At 43.8% G+C, this 19,816-nt stretch overlaps 1 protein-coding gene across 1 annotated transcript in view; it reads right to left on the reverse strand.

Moving 5' to 3' along the window:
- LOC121084473 (splicing factor, proline- and glutamine-rich-like) overlaps positions 1 to 19,497 on the reverse strand; it is a 48,610-nt gene extending 29,113 nt beyond the window's left edge. The window contains 2 exon segments of the mRNA XM_040585936.1: positions 19,185 to 19,301; positions 19,303 to 19,497. Coding sequence (XP_040441870.1) covers positions 19,185 to 19,301; positions 19,303 to 19,497 — 312 coding nt within the window.
- Between the last annotated feature and the right edge of the window lie 319 nt (positions 19,498 to 19,816).

The following is a 19,816-nucleotide window of genomic DNA, read 5'->3' on the forward strand; positions in this document are numbered from 1 at the left end:
TAGGACAGAAGAGTCCTGCCTGTCAAGCACTTGCAGGATTTAATATCCATATACACTTAAAGCTTTCCTCTGTCTAACCATTAAAAAGAATCTCAACTGTTCACAGGTTAGAGTCAAAACTGTGATTTTTTCATCAACGTTATTTTCCTCTAATTTACTATTCATATAAATAACCATGCTACAGAGTAGCTCCAATCCCAAGAATACACAGCCCCCAATGCAAAATTAATGTCAGTCAACACATTACTGTTATGTACTCAGATTTCAGTTTTATTTTGCATGCTTATTCAACACAATTCCTCCCAACTCCTAAGAATAAATGAAGATTTGTCTGCCATTTGCTTTACTCTTAGAAGGCTGCAACAGCACCAAGACTGTTAAGGACTCAAAAGTTCCCTGGAAAACTCAGTTCTGCCACTATGAACACTACACTTATGCAGTGTGACTGTCTTACCTTCTGAGTTTACAGACCAGAAATTTACTCTCAGTGAGTTTTGGTTTGTTTTTTTTAAACCTGCCACTCTGTTTCCCATACGGCTGAACCTAGTCTTTCTATTTAACACAGCTTCCAGGTATATCACAGGAAGAAAAACACTGTCCACTCTCATGAGATGGTTTTAAATGTAGCCATCTGAAGTCAGACCTAATCAAATGGTGCTTAATAAATACTGAGATATCAACAACAACAACAAAAAAGACTCTGTCCATGCATAGAGAGAACAGCAAAAAGAATTTGCTGGAATATGTAAATTTTTTTTCATTTCCCCAGACACCATTCATAGCAGTATGCTAGTTATTTGAACAGCGGCTAGCACAATAATCCGCTGTACATGTGGAGCAGCACTCATTTCCTGCTCATCTTTGAACACTTGCACAAAAGCTGCTGCTCAGCAAGCAGAATTCTTTTAAGTTGTAAAAAAGTCATTAACAAATATTTCTTTTGCTAAATTACTATTTCAGTTGCATAAACAATTTATGTCAGTTTTATACTAAGCTCAGAATTTTGGTTTGGGTTTCTTCATGACTGTGAAGCCACTAAAAACATTAGCCTCCCAATTACCTTTAAAAAAAGCAGTTTGTCATAACTGTCTGAGAAGGCTAGTACTTATGTAAAGTTTGCTTAGACACAGCAGTTTAGTAAGACAAGCTCTTAAATGAACACAGTGCAGAAAGAAGTCACGTTAGGAAAAGAATTCTGAAAGAATCAGAAGTACAAAATAATTTTGAAACAAGCATGTAAGAATATCCTATTTAACTCTCTGGTAAGGCTTATGTTTAAAATGAAATCTAAATTAGCAAAATTTGGGATTGTTAGAATCTTCCACTAACTGCCAACACTACATATGCCTACAGTTTCCCAAGCTAATTTCACTAGCAGCATAGTGTCACAACAAAATAAGCATAATTAGCATATGCAGGTGAGATAAATTCTAGCTTTCCTTAACAGCATGCACTGACTCCTTTTTGATGACCACCAGATTAGGACAAACTGTTCATAGTTTTTAGCTAGGAAAAAAGTTAGAGCTCATTTCAATTTTGCTGTTTGAGCAGGTTCAGCTACGCATTTGTGAAGCTGCTCCTTCTTTATTGACACTAAAGGAGGCTAAAAGCTGCTCAAGTGATTAAAGCGCTCACAAGTCCAAAAATTAACCTGCTCGAAGTTGTTCTTCTGATGCTGATGAACCACTTGCCCATAACGGAGCAAGGTGGAAGCATGCGATTCAGACCATGAACGCATAAAAAAGCGCCAACGCTTTCCAATCACCACATCAGAGAAACACCTGACAACGGGTCTTCCCAACAAAAAATGACTCCTATTTGGCTGCCGAATAGCTCCTCAGCGCTGGCGTCCTGTCTGGGCGATCGGCGGTAGACATCCACTATAACATCTTTTGTTTTCCATCCCCCTAATCCTCATCCAGAGACTAAACCACATCAACGCTAACTGTAAAGGGCTGTACAGCCAAACCTCTCCCTTACGGACAGTGCAGTATCTCCCACCGCGCCTGCCCTGCCTACCCCTCAGAGCAGTCTGTCACCCTCCACCCCAGCACTCCGCTCCTGCGATTTGTATCACGAAGTCTCACGACCACCAATGACATGGTATCGTAGCTCTGGTGACTGACCAAGGCTTCCTTCTAGCAAAGGCATTTGCAGGCACAGCGCCCCACAGCCGCCTGCAGCGGGGGCCGCGGGCAGCCCAGCCCCGCTTAAGCCGTTGCCTTCCCAGAGCGCCCCGCGGAGGCCGCTGGGGGCGGAGCGGAACGCAGCACGCCCCAACGTTCCACAACCGGCAGCCCCAGAGCCCTTCGCACCCCGCCGGCGCAACGGGCCATGGCGCTGCCACCGCTGCAGCTCTCACTGCGAAGCCCCGGGGCTCCCCCCACGCCCCAGCCGCGTCAGCCTCTGGGCCACTCCAAAACCGTCTACCCGCAAGGTAGGGACCAACCCTGACCCCTGTGGCCTGCGGACATTCTTGGGGGTGAGTGGAGGTGACCACCAGGGCTCGCTCATCTCTCTTGAGGCTCAGCCAAACTGTGCCGCCCGTGCAGGCGGGGGCAGCCCATCCCCACAGCCCGTGCGCCCACCGCAGCAGCACTGCGGCCACCTGCAGTGGGCACGGCACCCCCGGCCACACAGCATTTTTGGCACGAGGGTTCAGCAATCCTGTGTGAATGCCCCTGCCTCACCTGGGTACTGCGTGGCCCAGTAAACACAATTTACAGAGAATTTCCCAGACACCTGGGGACATGTCTCCTGAAGCCATCTCTCCCATAAGCCAGTTTCCTCCCCAGCCTGCAACCCTGTCCCACCAGCACGGTGGCTCACCCCATGGGGGTGTGCTGGCCACAAGCTCCTCACGTGCCTGGTACAGACCCGGGCATGTCAGTGAGCGGGGCTGGCTCGGCAGGTGCCCCTGGAGAGTCCCCCGGCCCAGCACGCTTCTCACTCGCCCACACAGGTCTGCTGATGGCTCCATGTGGCTGCCTTTTTGACCCTCAAGTCTTCTGTACCCAGTGGATGGACACCAACCTGCCTCCACCAGCCACCTCCACATTGAGCCATCGTGCTGGGTCTCCGCTGGGCACTGCCCTGCGGGGCCCCCTGGGCTGCAGGACACCCCCAGCCTGGGCAGCCCCTGGGACCGCCCAGGGCCAACCACAACACTGTGCGCCCTTCAGCCTCCAGGGGAGAGCTGTGGCCTCAGCCCCCTCAGTGCTGCTGCCGTGCCTTCCTCAGTACCAGGACATGGAGAAGCAGTTGGCACAGCTCAGCCTCTCCGGCACGGCCACCCCCGTGGGGGCAGCCCTGGGCACCAACACCCTCCCAGGCACCAACACCTTCAGCCACGCTGCTGCCCACCACCACCAAGCCATCGGGGGCCCAGCAGATGATCTTCTGCTGCTCCAGGAGATGATGCAGAACTGCTCCTTGGTCAGCCAGGAGGAGCCCAGCAGCATCCCTGTGTATGGGGACGATGGTGACACCGGCAGAGCCATCTACCGCTTCGCCATCAGCTCCCTCTCACTGCCCGCGGAGATGCTCAGCCCAGACCACAGCATCCCTGAGACCACCACCAACATCCCGAGCCCACAGCAATTCAAGACCATCGTGACAGCGGCTCAGGATGTTGTGGGACGTGGGGCCAGGCGTGCCACTGCCCCAGCCTGGCAGGCCAGGAAAGCTGGGGCAAAAGCGCAAAAGCGCCCTTCCAAGCCCATCCAGGAAGCGCAGGGCTTGTGGGGTCAGCACTGGGGTGGGATGGTAAATTAAACCCACAGCAGGGATCGGAGAGGGGAGTAGGAGGGGGGTAGGAAGTGTTGGTGTACTTGGGGGTGAGGAGGGGGTGCGGGGTGTTTAATAGCATTCACAACAGCTTTGCTCTTATTTTTTCATGTGGCCCTTACCCAGCCCACCCTTGAAGTAGTACCTTGAAGGTATCACTACAGAAAACCCCTTCAGCACTAATTATATAAAAAATTGACTAGCAAGACAAAAGTGTTTGGCTGCTTCATCTTCTATTCCTTAACTAGCAAAACATTTTTAGAGACAAAAAAAGTCTACCATAAACCAAGAGGTTTAACACTGATGCTTGCCACTCTGGCTTCTAAACTTGTACTGAGCACAAATTTGTTTTGGATCAACAGGTAACAGGAATCACCACAGTCAGACCTAAAAATGACAAAGGTGTTCAAGTATCTATAAAAATGGAGGACTAGCAGCATGACTGCCTCCTGTCCACATCCCACTTGTTTGCACATCAGTGTCAACAACCCTGAATCCACCCAACTCCCATCTCATACCAACAAGGATACACAGCATTCTGTTCCCACAGCCCAAGAAAGGTCAGGGGATGGTGGTGTGGGGGGAGAACTGGACTTCACACTCCTTTGCACTGAAATTATTTAAATTAGGGGCAGGTTACCTTTTGGGGTTGGTTTTTTTTTTTTTTTGGCCTTTTTTCCTCCAACTTACATGCAAGATGTCATTAACCACAATGTATTTTCATAAAGCCAAGAACACTCACACAACTACACTTTCCCTATTTTCCATGCGCAGCACAGCAGTTCTGCATTGATTTAGTAACAATGTGAGCCCTCTGCAAAGGTTTGCTCTAAGTTCAGAACAGGAGAACAACCTACATTTCATTTCTCCTTCCTTCTGCAAGGTTGAGTCACCTTTCAGAAAGGTAACCAGACACATTAGAAGAAGAAGAAGAATCTTTAATGGAAAGCCTCGTGTTCAAGAGAACATGCGGCACTGACACAGGCCACAGTTCAATTCTTTGGCTCTCTTTTTGCAGCGACACAGACAAGAGAACTGCACAACTTTTTTCCTGTTAGAAGCAAAATCTATTGCTACCCACAGCCAAACAACTTTGACAAAGGATTTCAGAGATAAATGAAAGGCTTTAGCATTTATGAAGACTGAATTAGTGCAAAAAATCCCTCTAATTTACTGTATTAAAAAAAAAAAGGAAAAAAAAAACCAAACACCACCACACACACACACCACCCTCACGTATGGGATAAAGCAGAAAGTTCAACTACCTTCAAAGACAAAGAGCAACTTCAGTATAAAATTGATATCTGTATTTGTTTCCTTTGGTCTCTCTAGAACTTCAAATAAAGCTTTTATGCTATTATATTTTAAGCCATGACTGCCAGAAGAGACAGTTCTTGCTGTATTTCTTGTATTGTACCAATATGAACACCACCAGATTAATGTGGGTAAGTTCCCTGGTTAGAACTACTATAACCTCACAAGTTGTTGGTTTGAAATCTATACCAGTTTCCCAAGCCTGTTTTGCACAGCCCAACCAGTACACAGGACAGAGCAAGCAAAACTCAAGTTCAAGCTTTAGATAGCTACTTCTATTTGCGTAACGTACTACTACAGTTCATCACACTGAAATGGACGGACCTCTTTAAATCATCTATCTACATTACACACTTGTATATCAGAACAATCAAGCAACTGGGATTAGAGCACTCAGTCAACAAAGCCAATGAAGTAACACCCCAGGTCTGCTGGTATGGTTAGTTTTGTCAGTGCAACTTTCAACTGCACACACCATCTAGCAGATTCTGAAACAGTTACTCACATATCACATAATATTTAATATTATCTGTTTAAATACATATTCTATATTGATATATTATAAATAGTTACGCTTATATGTACTACACATTAGATTATTCATTACTATCCATGCCTTCCAGTGAGTCAGAAGCTGAGCAATAAGACAAATGCAAATGTAGTAATTTTCTTACAAATATGATAGTTAGACAGAACTGATCCCTTGTTACCAGGCAAGTAGACTAGACAACACATTTCCATCCCTTCTGCTCTGGATAGGCTAAAAATATATATATAAAAATAATATATATTAAAAATATATGTACTGTTTCAATCCTGGTATTTACTGTAGTTTTCTATAAACACAGGTTAGATAAAACTAATACACGGAAGTCAACTGTAAAATGTGCAAGTCTCATTAAGCATGGGACAGTTCCGGGGCTGTAGCTTTCAGAAATGTTTTCCAAAATAATTACTTTGAAGACTAGCTAGCTATTAGAACAACACAGCATATTTTAAAACCATGACTATACCATTTCTATTTAAAGATTAAATCAGTGCTATTTTACAAGGTACAGAATCAACTGTTTGGCACAGGTGCTACAGAGCAACAAATCTGTAAGTTTCTGGGCTGAGGACATGGCTACTGTGTCAGAGACACTTCCCCAAAAGGTTTTCTTTTCATAACCTACAAAATCTGGAGGGGGGAAATGGGGACTCCATCTGTCTAAGAAAAGATCACCTTTTTCAAACTTGTTCAAGTCAAACAACATAAGCCCAGCCAGATTTCCCATATAACTAAGAAATGTACGCCATGATAAAGTCTCAGGCAATAACAGACGCTGACAAAGGAGAGTTGCGTCTTTCAACAGGTATTATCTGCTGCCTATGATAAACACTACTCATCCCAGTCAACAACAAAAAAAATAATAGGAGATGCTGCATTTACTACTTCTGCTCAAATGATACTAGAAAAGCTTGAAGTATGGACCTTGAAGATCAGTTTCACTGCAAAAGTAAGAATTTGATCCTTTTTTTCTGGAAGCGCTGGTTTGGAAAGGGTAAGAGTAGTGCTCATAGCTCTTCACAAAGATAAGTTTTCTTTTGCAGTGTAAACTTTACTCAGACCCAAGGGGAGTATCTGTCAGAAAACCAGATTACTACAACAAGCACACAGAGTGCCCCAATTACAAGTACTGCAAAACCTTGAGAACCACAGCATAAAGGGAGAAATAAAAAACAAGCCATGTGCTGCCCAACAAGCCACCCCAACTCCAAAGCACAGTTCAAACAAAACCCAACAGGACTTCTGGTATGACTGGCCCTACCTTCAGAGCTGAAAAACTGATCCCAACAAGTGTGCTTCCAGGATCCCTGAACCTGATCAGTCTGGAGTAGGGGTGGAGGGTATATAAAAAAGTAAAGTTCAAAGACAAAATTCAAGCAAGCAATTTCCTTTTCAGGCAGATCTACCCTCAACTTTGTAGAGATGATTACATGTATTAATGATGCTAAATGACTGAAGCATTTAGGATAACAAACAGAGCTATTGTACTACTGAATTACATGCTACTAGTAGCAGCTACTCTAAACATTGTTCTTTTACCAGTATTCAGGGGACAATAAAGCAGAGAAAAGTACGGTTGTTAAAAGCAAAAGAAAACACAAAGAATGTTATCTATGTCAGATATTTCCTGAAGTATGAGCAAGAGCTTTCTACACAAATGTCAAATAAAATAGGATTAGAAAGGACAGAGCAATAACAGTGAAACTAGCTGAGCAGCTGTAAAACAAGAGCATGAACCCTACCTTCCCATTACTTCTACTACCATGTTCACAGGCAGGACGCAGCCTTTGCATTTCCGTCGCAAGCCTACCCTGTAATGGCAGTCTCAGCAATTCATGAAGCAGAGCACAGCTGACAGTAGTAAGGAAGAGATGATGTTACACACAATAACCAGTTGATGAGAGGAAAAAAAAGCAAACTTTTATGAGGTGCCCTCTTTCAGTGAAGGGCAGCAGATGAAGTGTAGAAATCTGCACTCTGGGACCTCCCCTAAGGCAAGGGGGGGAAAAGAATAACTTAACTAAACCACCTTTAAATCAAGCATAAAACTATGTAAGAGCACAAGTACTTTAAAGAATTAGGTTATTTATAATATATATATTTTTATGAAATACTAAGATGACTATTCAGATGTATCTAACAAGGCTTTCTTCACTCACCATCTTCAATTTTTTTTTCTTTCTCTGGACTTCCAAAGATGAGTTGTAACACTAGCTGAAATTAAGACTGAACACTGTCCTTGACAAAACATACACTTAAGTACCAACATAAAATAGCTTATTTTTCTTATCATTATGTTATTAAGTATCTTGAACTGCTAAATCAAATCTGTGTTTGTTTACAACACAAGATAAAAATGAAACATCCAATCCTTTTGCCAAGTACAGCATTTTGTCAGGACTAAAGTAAATAGATTTTTTCTAATATTTTGATCCAGAATCAGGAAATAGACCAATTCTAAGTGCAAACAATTGTGCCTTTTATTTTAAGTAAAGCATTTGGATTTCAATTATTATTTTTAACATGCAAAAATACTAAAACCGAAGATGACACATTCTGAGGAAGTTAAAGTTATGTAACTGTGGAAGCTAAACACAAATTACTTGAAGTTAGTAAGTGATTTTTAGTCCTTTTTCTGCAGCTACTGCATATATACATCAACAACACAAAATTAAGCAGCACTGAATCATTCCGGCAGTGCTGTAAAGCCAACACATTGTAAAAACTGAACTATATTGTTCTTGGTATTTTTTATTTCCTGACAACTGTTAGCAGCACACAGTGTGCCCTGATGAGTGAGTGCGTGCATGCTTGTCCCCTGGCAGGGAGGATCTGCCCTCAACAGATAGAACAAAAGCATAAGCAAAGCCTGTATCACTGGTATACCATAACAGAGGCTTGAAAATCACTTAAGTATTTTGGCTAGCAATTAAAATAGTTTCTTAAAAATGCACGTGGGTTCTACATCAGCTCAAATTTGCTTGGGATACAAACTGCCCTACTTGAGTACTGTATTGAGATATAATATAGCTAACTATACTTAACAGTGTGTGGATGCACATGCAAATAAATAGGTGCACACGTGTTTTTATAGATATATACACACATATGCATGTGAAAATCTATACACATAGAGAGTAACTATAAGATGCAAACTACATCACCTTATTGCATTCCCATCCTCTGGGGACAGATGGCTGTTGGATTGTTGGGGTTTTTCTGTGGCAGGGTTTTGTTGTTTTTTCCTTTTTAAATAAAGTCTTATTATGACTGTACTTCCTTTTTTTTTTTTAGCGCTGCTACTCACAGCTCTCTCCTGACTCACCCACACATAGCTATGCTTCAGCATGTTGCACTTCATGTTCTTTTATGAAGTGTCACTATAATTCTTACTTGAACTGAAGATACTTGAATTGCTTATATCCACCCACAGAGGTAGAGGTGGGCAGAGCTGACAGATCACATAACTAAATACACAAAAAGCCTACATAAGGCCAGAAAACAGCACCTGAGGCTCTCATTGTTTGAAGTCTGTGTGTCCTTTTCCACGTAAAAGTACCTCAGGTTTGAACACCAATGTTTGTCACATACCCTGTATCACATCAGAAGCCAGCTGTGCTAGAACTAGAAACCCAGAGTACTGATTGACTTTTCAGATCAAAAGCACTCCTGTGATCATTCCCCTCCCAAACAAGGGGGAAATATCTCTACCTTAAGACCCGAAAAGAGATTTGCTATCAACAAATGCAAACCTTTCAAGAGAAAATAAGTTTCCACCAAATTTAATCCACAGCAAAAGTGTTCCTGAAGTCCTGCTAGCTGCAAAGCTGATCAGCCAAATATTAACTGAACATAAGCCAACATAGTAGGCCTGGCAAGAAAAGGCAAAAAACCACAGCTCCATCAGCGGAGGCTGCTGTTCTTTTCTTTACCCAGGAGTAAACACTTTTTTTCTTTTTTTATACTGTTTTCTAACCAGCATAAGCCTCATTCATAGTATTTCCCTTAAAAAAGAAGCTCCCAAGAAAAACTTAAGAGTGACAAGCTAGTAAGAGGATTCAAAACAAACAAAAAAAAACCCCAACCCATCAGGGTAGCAAAGGCTTTTTCCCTTCCTTCTAATGACAGAAGAAATAGCAGTTTTATACCTCTTACACTGGTTGATACAGTTTGTCTCAAAGAGAAACTTGGGATGCCACAAGGCTTTACAAAACAGAACGAGCTTACGGTTCCTCTCCCTTCCAGTGGCCACAGCAGAACAGAACTATCTGTCAAATTAAACATCTAAGCAACAGGAACAATTGAGAGACACCCAGCTGAAATAGGAATGAGCTCATTTTTTCTTCCTTCACCATGAAGGAGAGAAATTAATTCATTGCTCACAATTCTGTTAATAAAGCTGCAGCCCCACTTTGACTTTCTCATAACATTTACATACCAAAACCAGTGCCGTTTTATAACATGTGGCAGTTTGGCCCTTTAAGTCTGGCCTCAAAGCTGTGTGAATGCAGTCCAGCTAAGGAATGCATCAATCTGCATCAATACGAAAAGTTTGTGGGAATTACTAATACCAGAGTATGAGTTCTTGAGAGTCACACAATGCCAGAATTAATCCTTCATTTCTCTGAACAAGCGACATATTTACACAAGAACAACCTAGAAATAACTTTGCCTTTTTGACAAAATGAAATGGCCACATTCTGCTGCTGCGATAAACAGATTGACCTTGAGCATTGCCACATTCTCCAATTCACTTATGGGAGCTACATGTCCAAAGAGACTAAAAATGAACACAAGAAACAACTGTGAAGTTAGAATATAGTGTTAAAATGGAATCATAGCAAGAGAAAAGCAGCAAGTTCAACGGGGATGTGGCTGCAATATGTAAACTAGCCTAAAAAGACTCAGTTTCCAGTAATTTCTAACCCATGCAAAACTGGCCTAACTTCTCTTCTTCGTGCTTTTGCCTCTCATGTGTAGAATAGGAAGCAAACCACTTCCTCATCTCACTAGACCATTCTGATAATAAAAACTGTACAGAAAGCAGTACCAGACTATCCAAGAGGAAGTTAATTGCATCTCTGGAACAATCTAGCAAGAGCATGACACAATATTAAGCAAGGAAGACAAACTATTCAGCACTTGTTCACTAAACTAGCAGCAGCCACTCCACCTTTGGGATAAAGCAAGGTTCCTAATGGAAGAAATGGCACACAATTAGGTGTTCAAGGGTGCTTTCTTTCTGCAGTTTCTTTACTTTTGAGTCCTGCTTCACAGCCTAACAGAAAAGACCAAGTATAAACTCTCAACTAGGAGATCAGCCGAACAATCTATCCTTGTAGTTATACGACACATCACCAGAATCAGAACCATTTGCTTATGACACCAATTTCTACCACTTCGATATATGTCAAGCTAAGATGGTGAAGACATGATGACTACTAATGGCAATGGACCAAAACTCTGTATGTTAGGTTTCATTGTAGCCCCTTCCTTACAGTTTTTCTGACTCTACCATCCTAAGTTCCTTGTCCAACAGACCCATCTGCCTTCTTTATAAAATCCCAGCTTCTACTCTGACTTACTCTGTCCAGCCTTCTCCCCAGCAGCTCTCTTCCATGTATTTTCTTTGTTCAGCAAGTCCCCATTTCCCTTAATGTCCCCAAGATGCCGGGCATGAGGTAGCATCATTCCCACACCGTCCCTTGGTACCTGACTGATACTCTCCACACAGTCAACAAGCTTCCAGTCCAGCCTCTCCACTACTTTTATAACAACTTATCCCCAACTCAAATTCTAATTAATATTATTTCCTGCTTTCAACTCAAAGCAAGCTGACCTTCCTCCTAGTTAATTGCCATCACTCCTCATCTCAGCTGTCCTCTCCATCCAAACCTGTTTCTTTTCCCATGCTGCCCAGCTGGATACATGTTTATTAGAGCATGAGTTTTCAAGGGACTGTAATGGGGTCATACTGAGGCCCACTCTGGACTAGGGACAGGGAGAGAAGCAAAGCAAGAGGCACAAGCCCTGCAATAACCTCCACTGTAAAGCTGAGCCACACTAAAGCTATTTGAAGAGCTGTCAAAATTTTAAGACTACACTGTGTTCCCCAGCCTCACTTTTGGCAGCTACTTTTAAGTAGTTTGACTAAAATTCCTTTGAAAACCTGACACAACACCAATATTATATAACATTATTTGCTCCAAGTATTAGGTCTTAATCAATAGTATCCTACACTGCCTTTACTGTCAGTCCCACCTACAGTAAGTTCCTCACCAGGACATGATTCTACACCATGTTTATTAAGAAGTCATAGTTATAGAAAAATGGATAGTTTCTCCATAACAAGTTTGAATGCTGCTAAAACCAGGAACTTCAGAAAAGGCAAGAAAACAACCTGGATTTTGTTTGGCTAGTTGAAAGCTCTTATAAGGTCATCCTCTGAACTTCGAGTTAGGAGATACCAACTAGGTCATGTTATTCTGTTACTACTGCTAAGAAATTAATTTAGCTCTGAACTCTGAGATGCAAAGGTAAGAACAGTTAAAGCATTTAAGTACTACTTTAGTATCTGGGAGAATATGACTTTAGCCAATTGCACGTGGTAACAAGCAGCAAGTAATCTACAAGTAGTTACCCAAAGCAAAAAATTTGGAAACTACTATTAGAATTCAACTGCCTGTTCAGCTGACAAATTCACATCTCCCCACATAAGGTTCTACACACAAGCAAAAAGTCCAAACTCTTAATTAATTAACTACTATCCATAAGTAATCCTTACATAACACACTGCCTTGTCTGTATGATCTTCATTTGTATAAAAGGTCAGCAATTTTATCTTTGAGATGAAGCCTTATGAAGTCTAGTGGTTACATATTTCACTTCCACATTAAGAAGGAACAGTTTCAAATAACCATATGTCTCAGCACATAAAAGGTGCAAATATAACAAATAGAAATTAACTGGCTTTTCATGCCCAGAATGCATTTTGTCTGAGAAGTTTCACTTTCAGGGACACTAAAAAGGAAGGTTTTGTTTTTAACAAAATTAATTCTTACAGCTTTTTATTTTCCTCTGACTAGCAATGCTAGAATACAGAAAACCACCTTTTTTTCTTTTTGCAGTAGAAAGGTCAAACTGATTTGTACATCAGAAGCCAAAACAAACACCTTTATTGTCCCCAACAAAAAGAATTCGCTTTCCCTGTGAGGATGTTCCCTCAAGACTCATGTAATAAAAAGGAGAACCAGCCACCATCCAGTGCCACACCTGACTGGAAGAATACAGAATTAGATCTAACTTATGAAGTTACAAAACTGCTAGAGCTACTAGTCACAGAAACAGGGTTTTCCAGTCAGCTAATTTACAACTAGGGCTGCTAGGAACTCATCTATTACCTTGTATAGTACACCAGGAAGAAGTTACTCACGCTAACACTCCATTTAATTTAATAATCTAGTACTGAAGGAGAAACAGAATTGCCTCATGGCTGAATTTAATAGTCTTTTGAACTACACCAGTTAAACAGAATTTGCTCACAGGACAGCCTCCTGCTACTGGGGAATGGTTAAGTCTCATAGTCTGAAGTAAAAAGTGCTTTTAAAAATTTATCTAGGACAGCATTCTGCTGCACTTTCTTATACAGAAAGTGATTACTGACATAACACTTTTTTGCCTGGTGGTCACCGATTCAGGTAAAGCATTTGCTGATGGAATCAGCCTTCCAGACAAACTTATTAACTGCCTACAGGATCAAGCTTTAGGTTTTGGTGTGGGTGGCAGACAGAAGCCCTGTTTTGCAAGGCATGCTATTTCCGTAGCTACAGCCACACCAAACTGAATGCACTCAACCTCTCAAGCTAAGCTGCCCCAAACCCAATCATACTATATGCACAGGGACCACCTGTGAATCCCAAGTGCTGTAGATATAAGCCAGAGAATCGGCCAAACACTTCGTAAACAAGACCAAAAACCACAGAGCATTTCCACTGCAGTAAAAGAATAAAAATAAATCCTCCCATATAAACATTATTAGAGTAAACCAGTTTTATAGACTTGAAGATTGTACGCAAGTACAATCTCTTTGTTTCAGAGATAATTAATCTCCTTTTTTTCCTGCAGTCCCACAACAGTTCTGTGTATTAGAAAAAAGGTGCTGGGTTTGGTCAGTCACACAGCATTCCCCAAATGCAACACTAGAACTTCAGGTCAGTGCAAGTAAGGCAAATAATCTTTCCTGACGCACACACAAGTTTGCCAATACTTGTCTAGGTACTAGAAATGTAAAAATTATTTTTCTAGGTGTTCAAAAAGTAGTGTTAAAGAACACTTAAAAATAATGTCTGGTACCAAAAGTCCATGGCCAGTATTGACAATTGCAGAGTTGAAGAAAAATAAATTGCTAAACATTTCACCAAGACCACTTCATTCTGTAGCAATAGTAAACTAAGATGATAGCATAACCAGATGACAAAGGTTTTAACAGATGCAAGTTCATAAGCCATATACACACACAGCAGAACACTGTCAGCCTTTACCTCACACCTACAACTAACTTAAAACCTACCTTGAAATTCACAGAATCATTTAGGTTGGGAAAGACCTTTAAAATCATCAAGTCCAACTGTTAATCCAGGATTGCCAAGTCTACCTCTAACCATGTTCTTAAGTGCCACATCTATGCATTTTTTAAATGCTTCTAGAGACTGTGATTCTGCCACCTACCCCTGGCAGTCTGTTCCAATGCCCGACCACTCTTCAAGTGAAAAAAAATAATTCCTAATATCCAATCTATACCTTCCCTGGTGTAACTTGAGGCCGTTTCCTCTTGTTCTATGGCTTGTTATCTGGGAGAAGAGACTGACCCCCACGTGCCTACAGCCTCCTGTCCAGGAGTTCTAGGGAGCTTTAAGATCTCCCTTCAACTCCCTCCTCTTCAGGTTAAACCCCTCTAGTTCCCTCAGCTGCTCCTCACAAGCCTTGTGCTCCAGACCCTTCACCAGCTTCGCTGCCCATCTCTGGACACACTCCAGCACCTCAGTGTCTTTTCTTGTAGTGAGGGGCCCAAAACCGAACACAGTATTTGAGCTGCAGCCTCACCAGTGCTACAGGGGTCTGTAGCCAGTCCTGCTGGCCACACTGTTTCAGATTCAAGCCAGGATGCTGTTGGCCTTCTTGGCCACCTGGACACACTGCTGGCTCATGTTCAGACGGCTGCTGACCAACACCCCCAAGGTCCTCTACCCCCAGGCAGCTTCCCAGCCGCTCTGACCCCAGCCTGTAGCGCTGTGTGGGGTTGGTGTGACCCAAGTGCAGGACCCGGCACTGAGCCTTGTTGCACCCCATACAACTGGCCTCAGCCCATCGGTCCAGCCTGTCCCGACCCTTCTGCAAAACCTTCCTGCCCTCCAGCAGATCAACACTCCCCCTCAAATGATCATTCAAATTATCATGAGTGAAAGGCAAAAGAATGCACCACTTTACTTGCACCTTTCAATATGCTTTGTCTATAACTAATTTCACTATTTCCACAGTGAAGGTATTCTCTGGTCATCAGACTTTCATGTGACAAAGACAACAAAATGTCATTTCTAAAAAGAAGAATGCAATTAAAACCACAGGAGATGGGGAACACAGGAGAAAGTGCTGTAACTAAAAATACTTTCAGCTCTACCTAGTCAATCCTAAAACTGCTCATTGTTTGTTGTTGGTTTCTGTTAAGCTCTGCTGTTTATATAATTGCAATACACATATTTCCAGTAAGCACTGGGATTGCAAATGTAAAACAGCGCCTATATAAGAAAGCCTATTACTCTCAGCAAATTTTAGACAGTTTGAAACACTCTGCCAGCTGCAGCAGCCAATTTGTGGCACTCGAGAGAACATTGCTGAATCACAGAAGGGGGGAAACTGAGGTGAATTTATATGAGATCCTGAAATTAAAGAAAATCAAATAAGCTCCTGTCTTCATACACATAAAGAGAAAAGTAGACTTCTCCACACTGGGTATAGGTGTTAAATATTCCAGTCACAAGGAAGAAAATAGTAACACTCTTACATAAAGTTTACATGTCCATAGATATAATATCAAAGGAAGACTTACAAAGTATGCAGGAGGATTACCTGTTTACTTGAAAGTGCTCTTGATACATGCAAACGAATGAGAGTAGAAAAGATGTCCAAAGGTACATGCAACTGGCCATCATTTACAGCTGGAAAATTATCTGAAATAAATCTTATCCTGCCTAAAAGATGTATGTATTTCAGGTGCCACGGCTAGCGAGCAGTGCCAATGCTTCACGTTCCCCAGCACTGCACTGCTTTCAGCCCAAGCATAGCTTCCTTCGTATCCCCAGCCCCCTTGATCTCCCCACCTCTGAAGCCATGTTGCTAAGACTTGATGGGATTCAGATGGACCAAAATGACTACCATGATGACCTTCTGCATTACAGTACTAAGCACAGGAGTTGGCACTGACATTCAAACCTCGTGTGGATTCAGCACATACATTCACTTGGGCTGCATACCTCGCCTGCAGCACATTTGCTTGACAGCTGATAGTCCATGAGATGCAATTTGACAACACTCAAAACATTTCAGCGTTAGAAGATGTATTTTCAAACACTTTTACAATGAATAAGTCTCATAAAATTGATTTATAATACCCTTCAGGGTAGTTAACATTACCTTAACAGACAAGAGTCATTCTTCTCAACTGAAGCCCATCTACATCAGTGACTAAAACTTGCTGTAATTTTAAGAGCATGCTTTTAGGTAGGGCAGGCAAAGTGGTAACCTTGATTTATACTAGCACCATTATTTCTTAAAAAAAAAACAACACACAAAAAAACAACAAACACACCCCAACCTAAATGCTTAAAAAGCAAATCTGACTTCTTGCAAATAAGCCTTAATTTTGCCTGTCTCTACTACAGGGTATGCATTAGTTCCATCTATGCTCCCAGCTGGCAGGCAATAACACACAAAAAAGGTACCGCTGGCTGTTTGTGTATCTGTATTCTCCTAGATACACAGAGAGGGGAAAAAAACCCCTGCATTTAAGTTCACCATGCCCAAGCAGCTACAGAAATCCAAAGTGGCCCCTACATATGCTTTTCCAAATGACAGAGCCAATTTCTGCTACTGTATCACTCAATTTAGTAGTTAGCAATATAAATATTCCCCATCCTTCTGTCTCTTTACAGTATTAATTCCAAGTGTCTCATAAGCATCATTACAATTCAAGTTGTCTGTCACCAGACTTAAGTTCCCTACATAACTGCCCCAAAACTAGTTCAGCTACTGCATTCAATTAATTTCAAAATTAATTATTCTGCTAAGATGTATAACTACCGAAAGACATAATAAAAAATTGTTTCCTTTTTATCCAGACATTAAGACTCCCACAAAACTCACATAAGGGGACAGGACAGTTATGTATGCAAGAACAGAACTGGCTAACATGATATTTCTACAGTCTACTGACGTTCCTGCAGGAACGGTTTCAATATGAAGATTCAGAGAATTTCAGAAGACATCTCTTCAACAATCTGTCACCTCAGGTGCTCTCAGCTAAACTGCAAATAATGAAGAAAATCTAGAGCACCTGAAGACAAATGGAAGTCGCGTAACAGATGGGATCAAATTCATTCCTTACTTTCATACAACCACAGCACTTCTTGACAGGATTATTTTAAAACAGATTCTGGGATCACTTCTTTCTACAGCCCCTACTCTCTGACAGTGAATATATGCAGTAAGAAAACTGACAGTCTGACTTGGACAAAATGCTATCTGTTCCCCCACTGAAATCTTCCATTTCCACAATGGAATACTTATGGTATGCCAGACACAAAAAAAACCCTACTTTATGGAACAGCACTGCCTTATTCACATGGTTTAGGATTTTGCTGGTAAACTTGCTACAGAGAACTGAAGATGTGTTTTGCAAAACAACGCACCTTGCTAGACAAAGATATTTGTCAGGTGGAACCTTCTAAGTTTGGATTCACATTCCAACCTTGACAGGAGTAACCTCAGATCAATTGCTAAATGTCTCCTGTCCAACACCCCTATCTATCACAACCTACTATAGAAAAAGCTCGTTAATTTAAAAGATATATTTAAAAGTCCAAGCAGTCAGAGCACAAAGCAATCTCTTTGTGATGGGGGGGGCAGGGGGTAAGTATAAGCAAAATAGACTTTGCCGTTTTTAACAACAGAAATGGTAATAAGAAGGAATACAGATTATTAGATCAATCTAGAAAATGTTTTACTGGTGTGAGGATTAACATACATGCTAATCAATACTTTTATTTCCATACTACATTACCAGAAATGTGGAATGACAGATTTTAAACGTTGTAAGACTCCGCTATCACAGCGGAGAGACAGCTGTCATACTGTCACTGACATTTGGATCCAGGATGCTGATGCAATGGAACAGGAAAAGAAAAAACACTTCAAAGACCTTCAAAACACATACTCTCTATTTCTTTGGTATCTGAAATGTTTCTGTGAAGAAACTTCTTGTGTTTCATTACTGCATGAGATACGATACCAGATTTTAAAAAGTAACAAAACAGAACTGCATTGCATGTGCCCTTATCCTTGAATCGCACAGGAGAGAATTAAAATCCCATTAAAATTTGATTTTATCAGCTATTTAATGAATAGGTTAGAAACAACACCCTCCTCTTACAGCTTCTGAATTCACCTTAACCCTACCTGTAATTGCAGTCCCAGCATCACAGGTACGGCACACAGAACTGCAGGATACACCCTAACCACGACAAATTCGCACGGATTCCTGTATTCTGCTTAACTTGCTGCGTGTCTCAGCTACAGTCTGAAAGACGGCAGATGTCCCTTCAAGAGGCGTGCTCCTCCCGGTTAACCATTCACACTGTCACTCCATCCCGCGGCACCGACCGCACCCGGCGGGGCCGGCGCGCAGGGCTGCACCGCGGGAGGCTGGTGGCGGCCGCCGGGGCGGACGGGCTGCTCCGGCCCCGCCAGCCGAGGCCGGGCGCCGGGGAGCACACCGGCTCCGCTGCCTCCGACCCGCCGCCGCGAGGGGAAGGAGCCCCGCCGGAGAGCCGGGGAAACACAGAGGAGGGTTATTCAGCACAGGGCAGGTCCCTGGCAATTCGCGTGGTTTCCCCCGGCGAGGCAGGCGGCGGCCGCCGCTTCTCCCCGCCGCGGGAGGCCCCGGCGGGCCGGTAGCCCCCTCCTCGCTCAGCCGGGCGCCCCGGGGACGGCGCTGCGGGGGCGAAGCGGCGGCGGGACGGGGAGGGCAGGGACGCGGGGAAGTTGCGGAGGGCTGAGGGGAGGCGGGTTTGGCCCGGGGAAGGGGGGGGGGGGGGGGGTTAGAGCAACAGATGGGAGCCGGGGCGGGGGGAAGCTCCGGCTCCTCAGGGACGGGCAGGGCCCCAGCGGGAAGGCGGTGGGGGTCGCGCCGCTCGGGCTGAGAGGAACGCGGGATGAAGCGCGGCGCCCCGCCCGGCCCCCCGCCCTCCACACCGCTGACACTCACCGAGCCGCCCCGCGGAGGGCGATGCGGACGGGAGCGGGAGCCGGAGCCGCCGCCTCCCCCCGCTCGGCCGGAGGCAGCGACAGCAGCAGCGTGGCCGGAGCCCCGCGCAGGGGAGGGCGCGGATGGCGACAGCGCCGGAGCCGCCCGCGCTGGGGGGAAGGGGGGAGGAGGGGGAGGGGGAGCGATCTGCACAGCACCACAGGGGACCGGCCGTGCGGGCGGGCGTGCGATGACCCGGATGTAGGAGCGGGAAAGGGGGGGGCGGCGAGCAGGTGACTGCGCAAGCGCGCCAGGCTGCCAGCGCACTGCGCATGCACCTGCTTCGACTCTGAGTGTCTCGGGCAGGGGCGGGGGAGCGAAACAGAGGCGGGCGGGCAACCGAGACGGCGAGTGGGTCAACCTCCTTAAAGGGGCCGCGGCGCAGCCTGGAGCCCGGGGCGGCTCGGGGAGGGGGCAGCCATCTTCCCGCAGCTCCCGGGGTGCGGGGCTGAGCCGCCTCCCAGCCTCCTCTAACGACTCAGTAAAGCCACTTAACAGTATGGCTCGTTGCTTAAGCTAGTTGTGTGATTTTGTTGTTTGTTATTTTTTTTTAAGGCCTGACTCGGGGGCTTTAAATATTTGCAGTTGGCAAA

The sequence above is a fragment of the Falco naumanni genome, chromosome 3 (assembly GCF_017639655.2).
Source record: "Falco naumanni isolate bFalNau1 chromosome 3, bFalNau1.pat, whole genome shotgun sequence".
NCBI lineage: Eukaryota > Metazoa > Chordata > Aves > Falconiformes > Falconidae > Falco > Falco naumanni.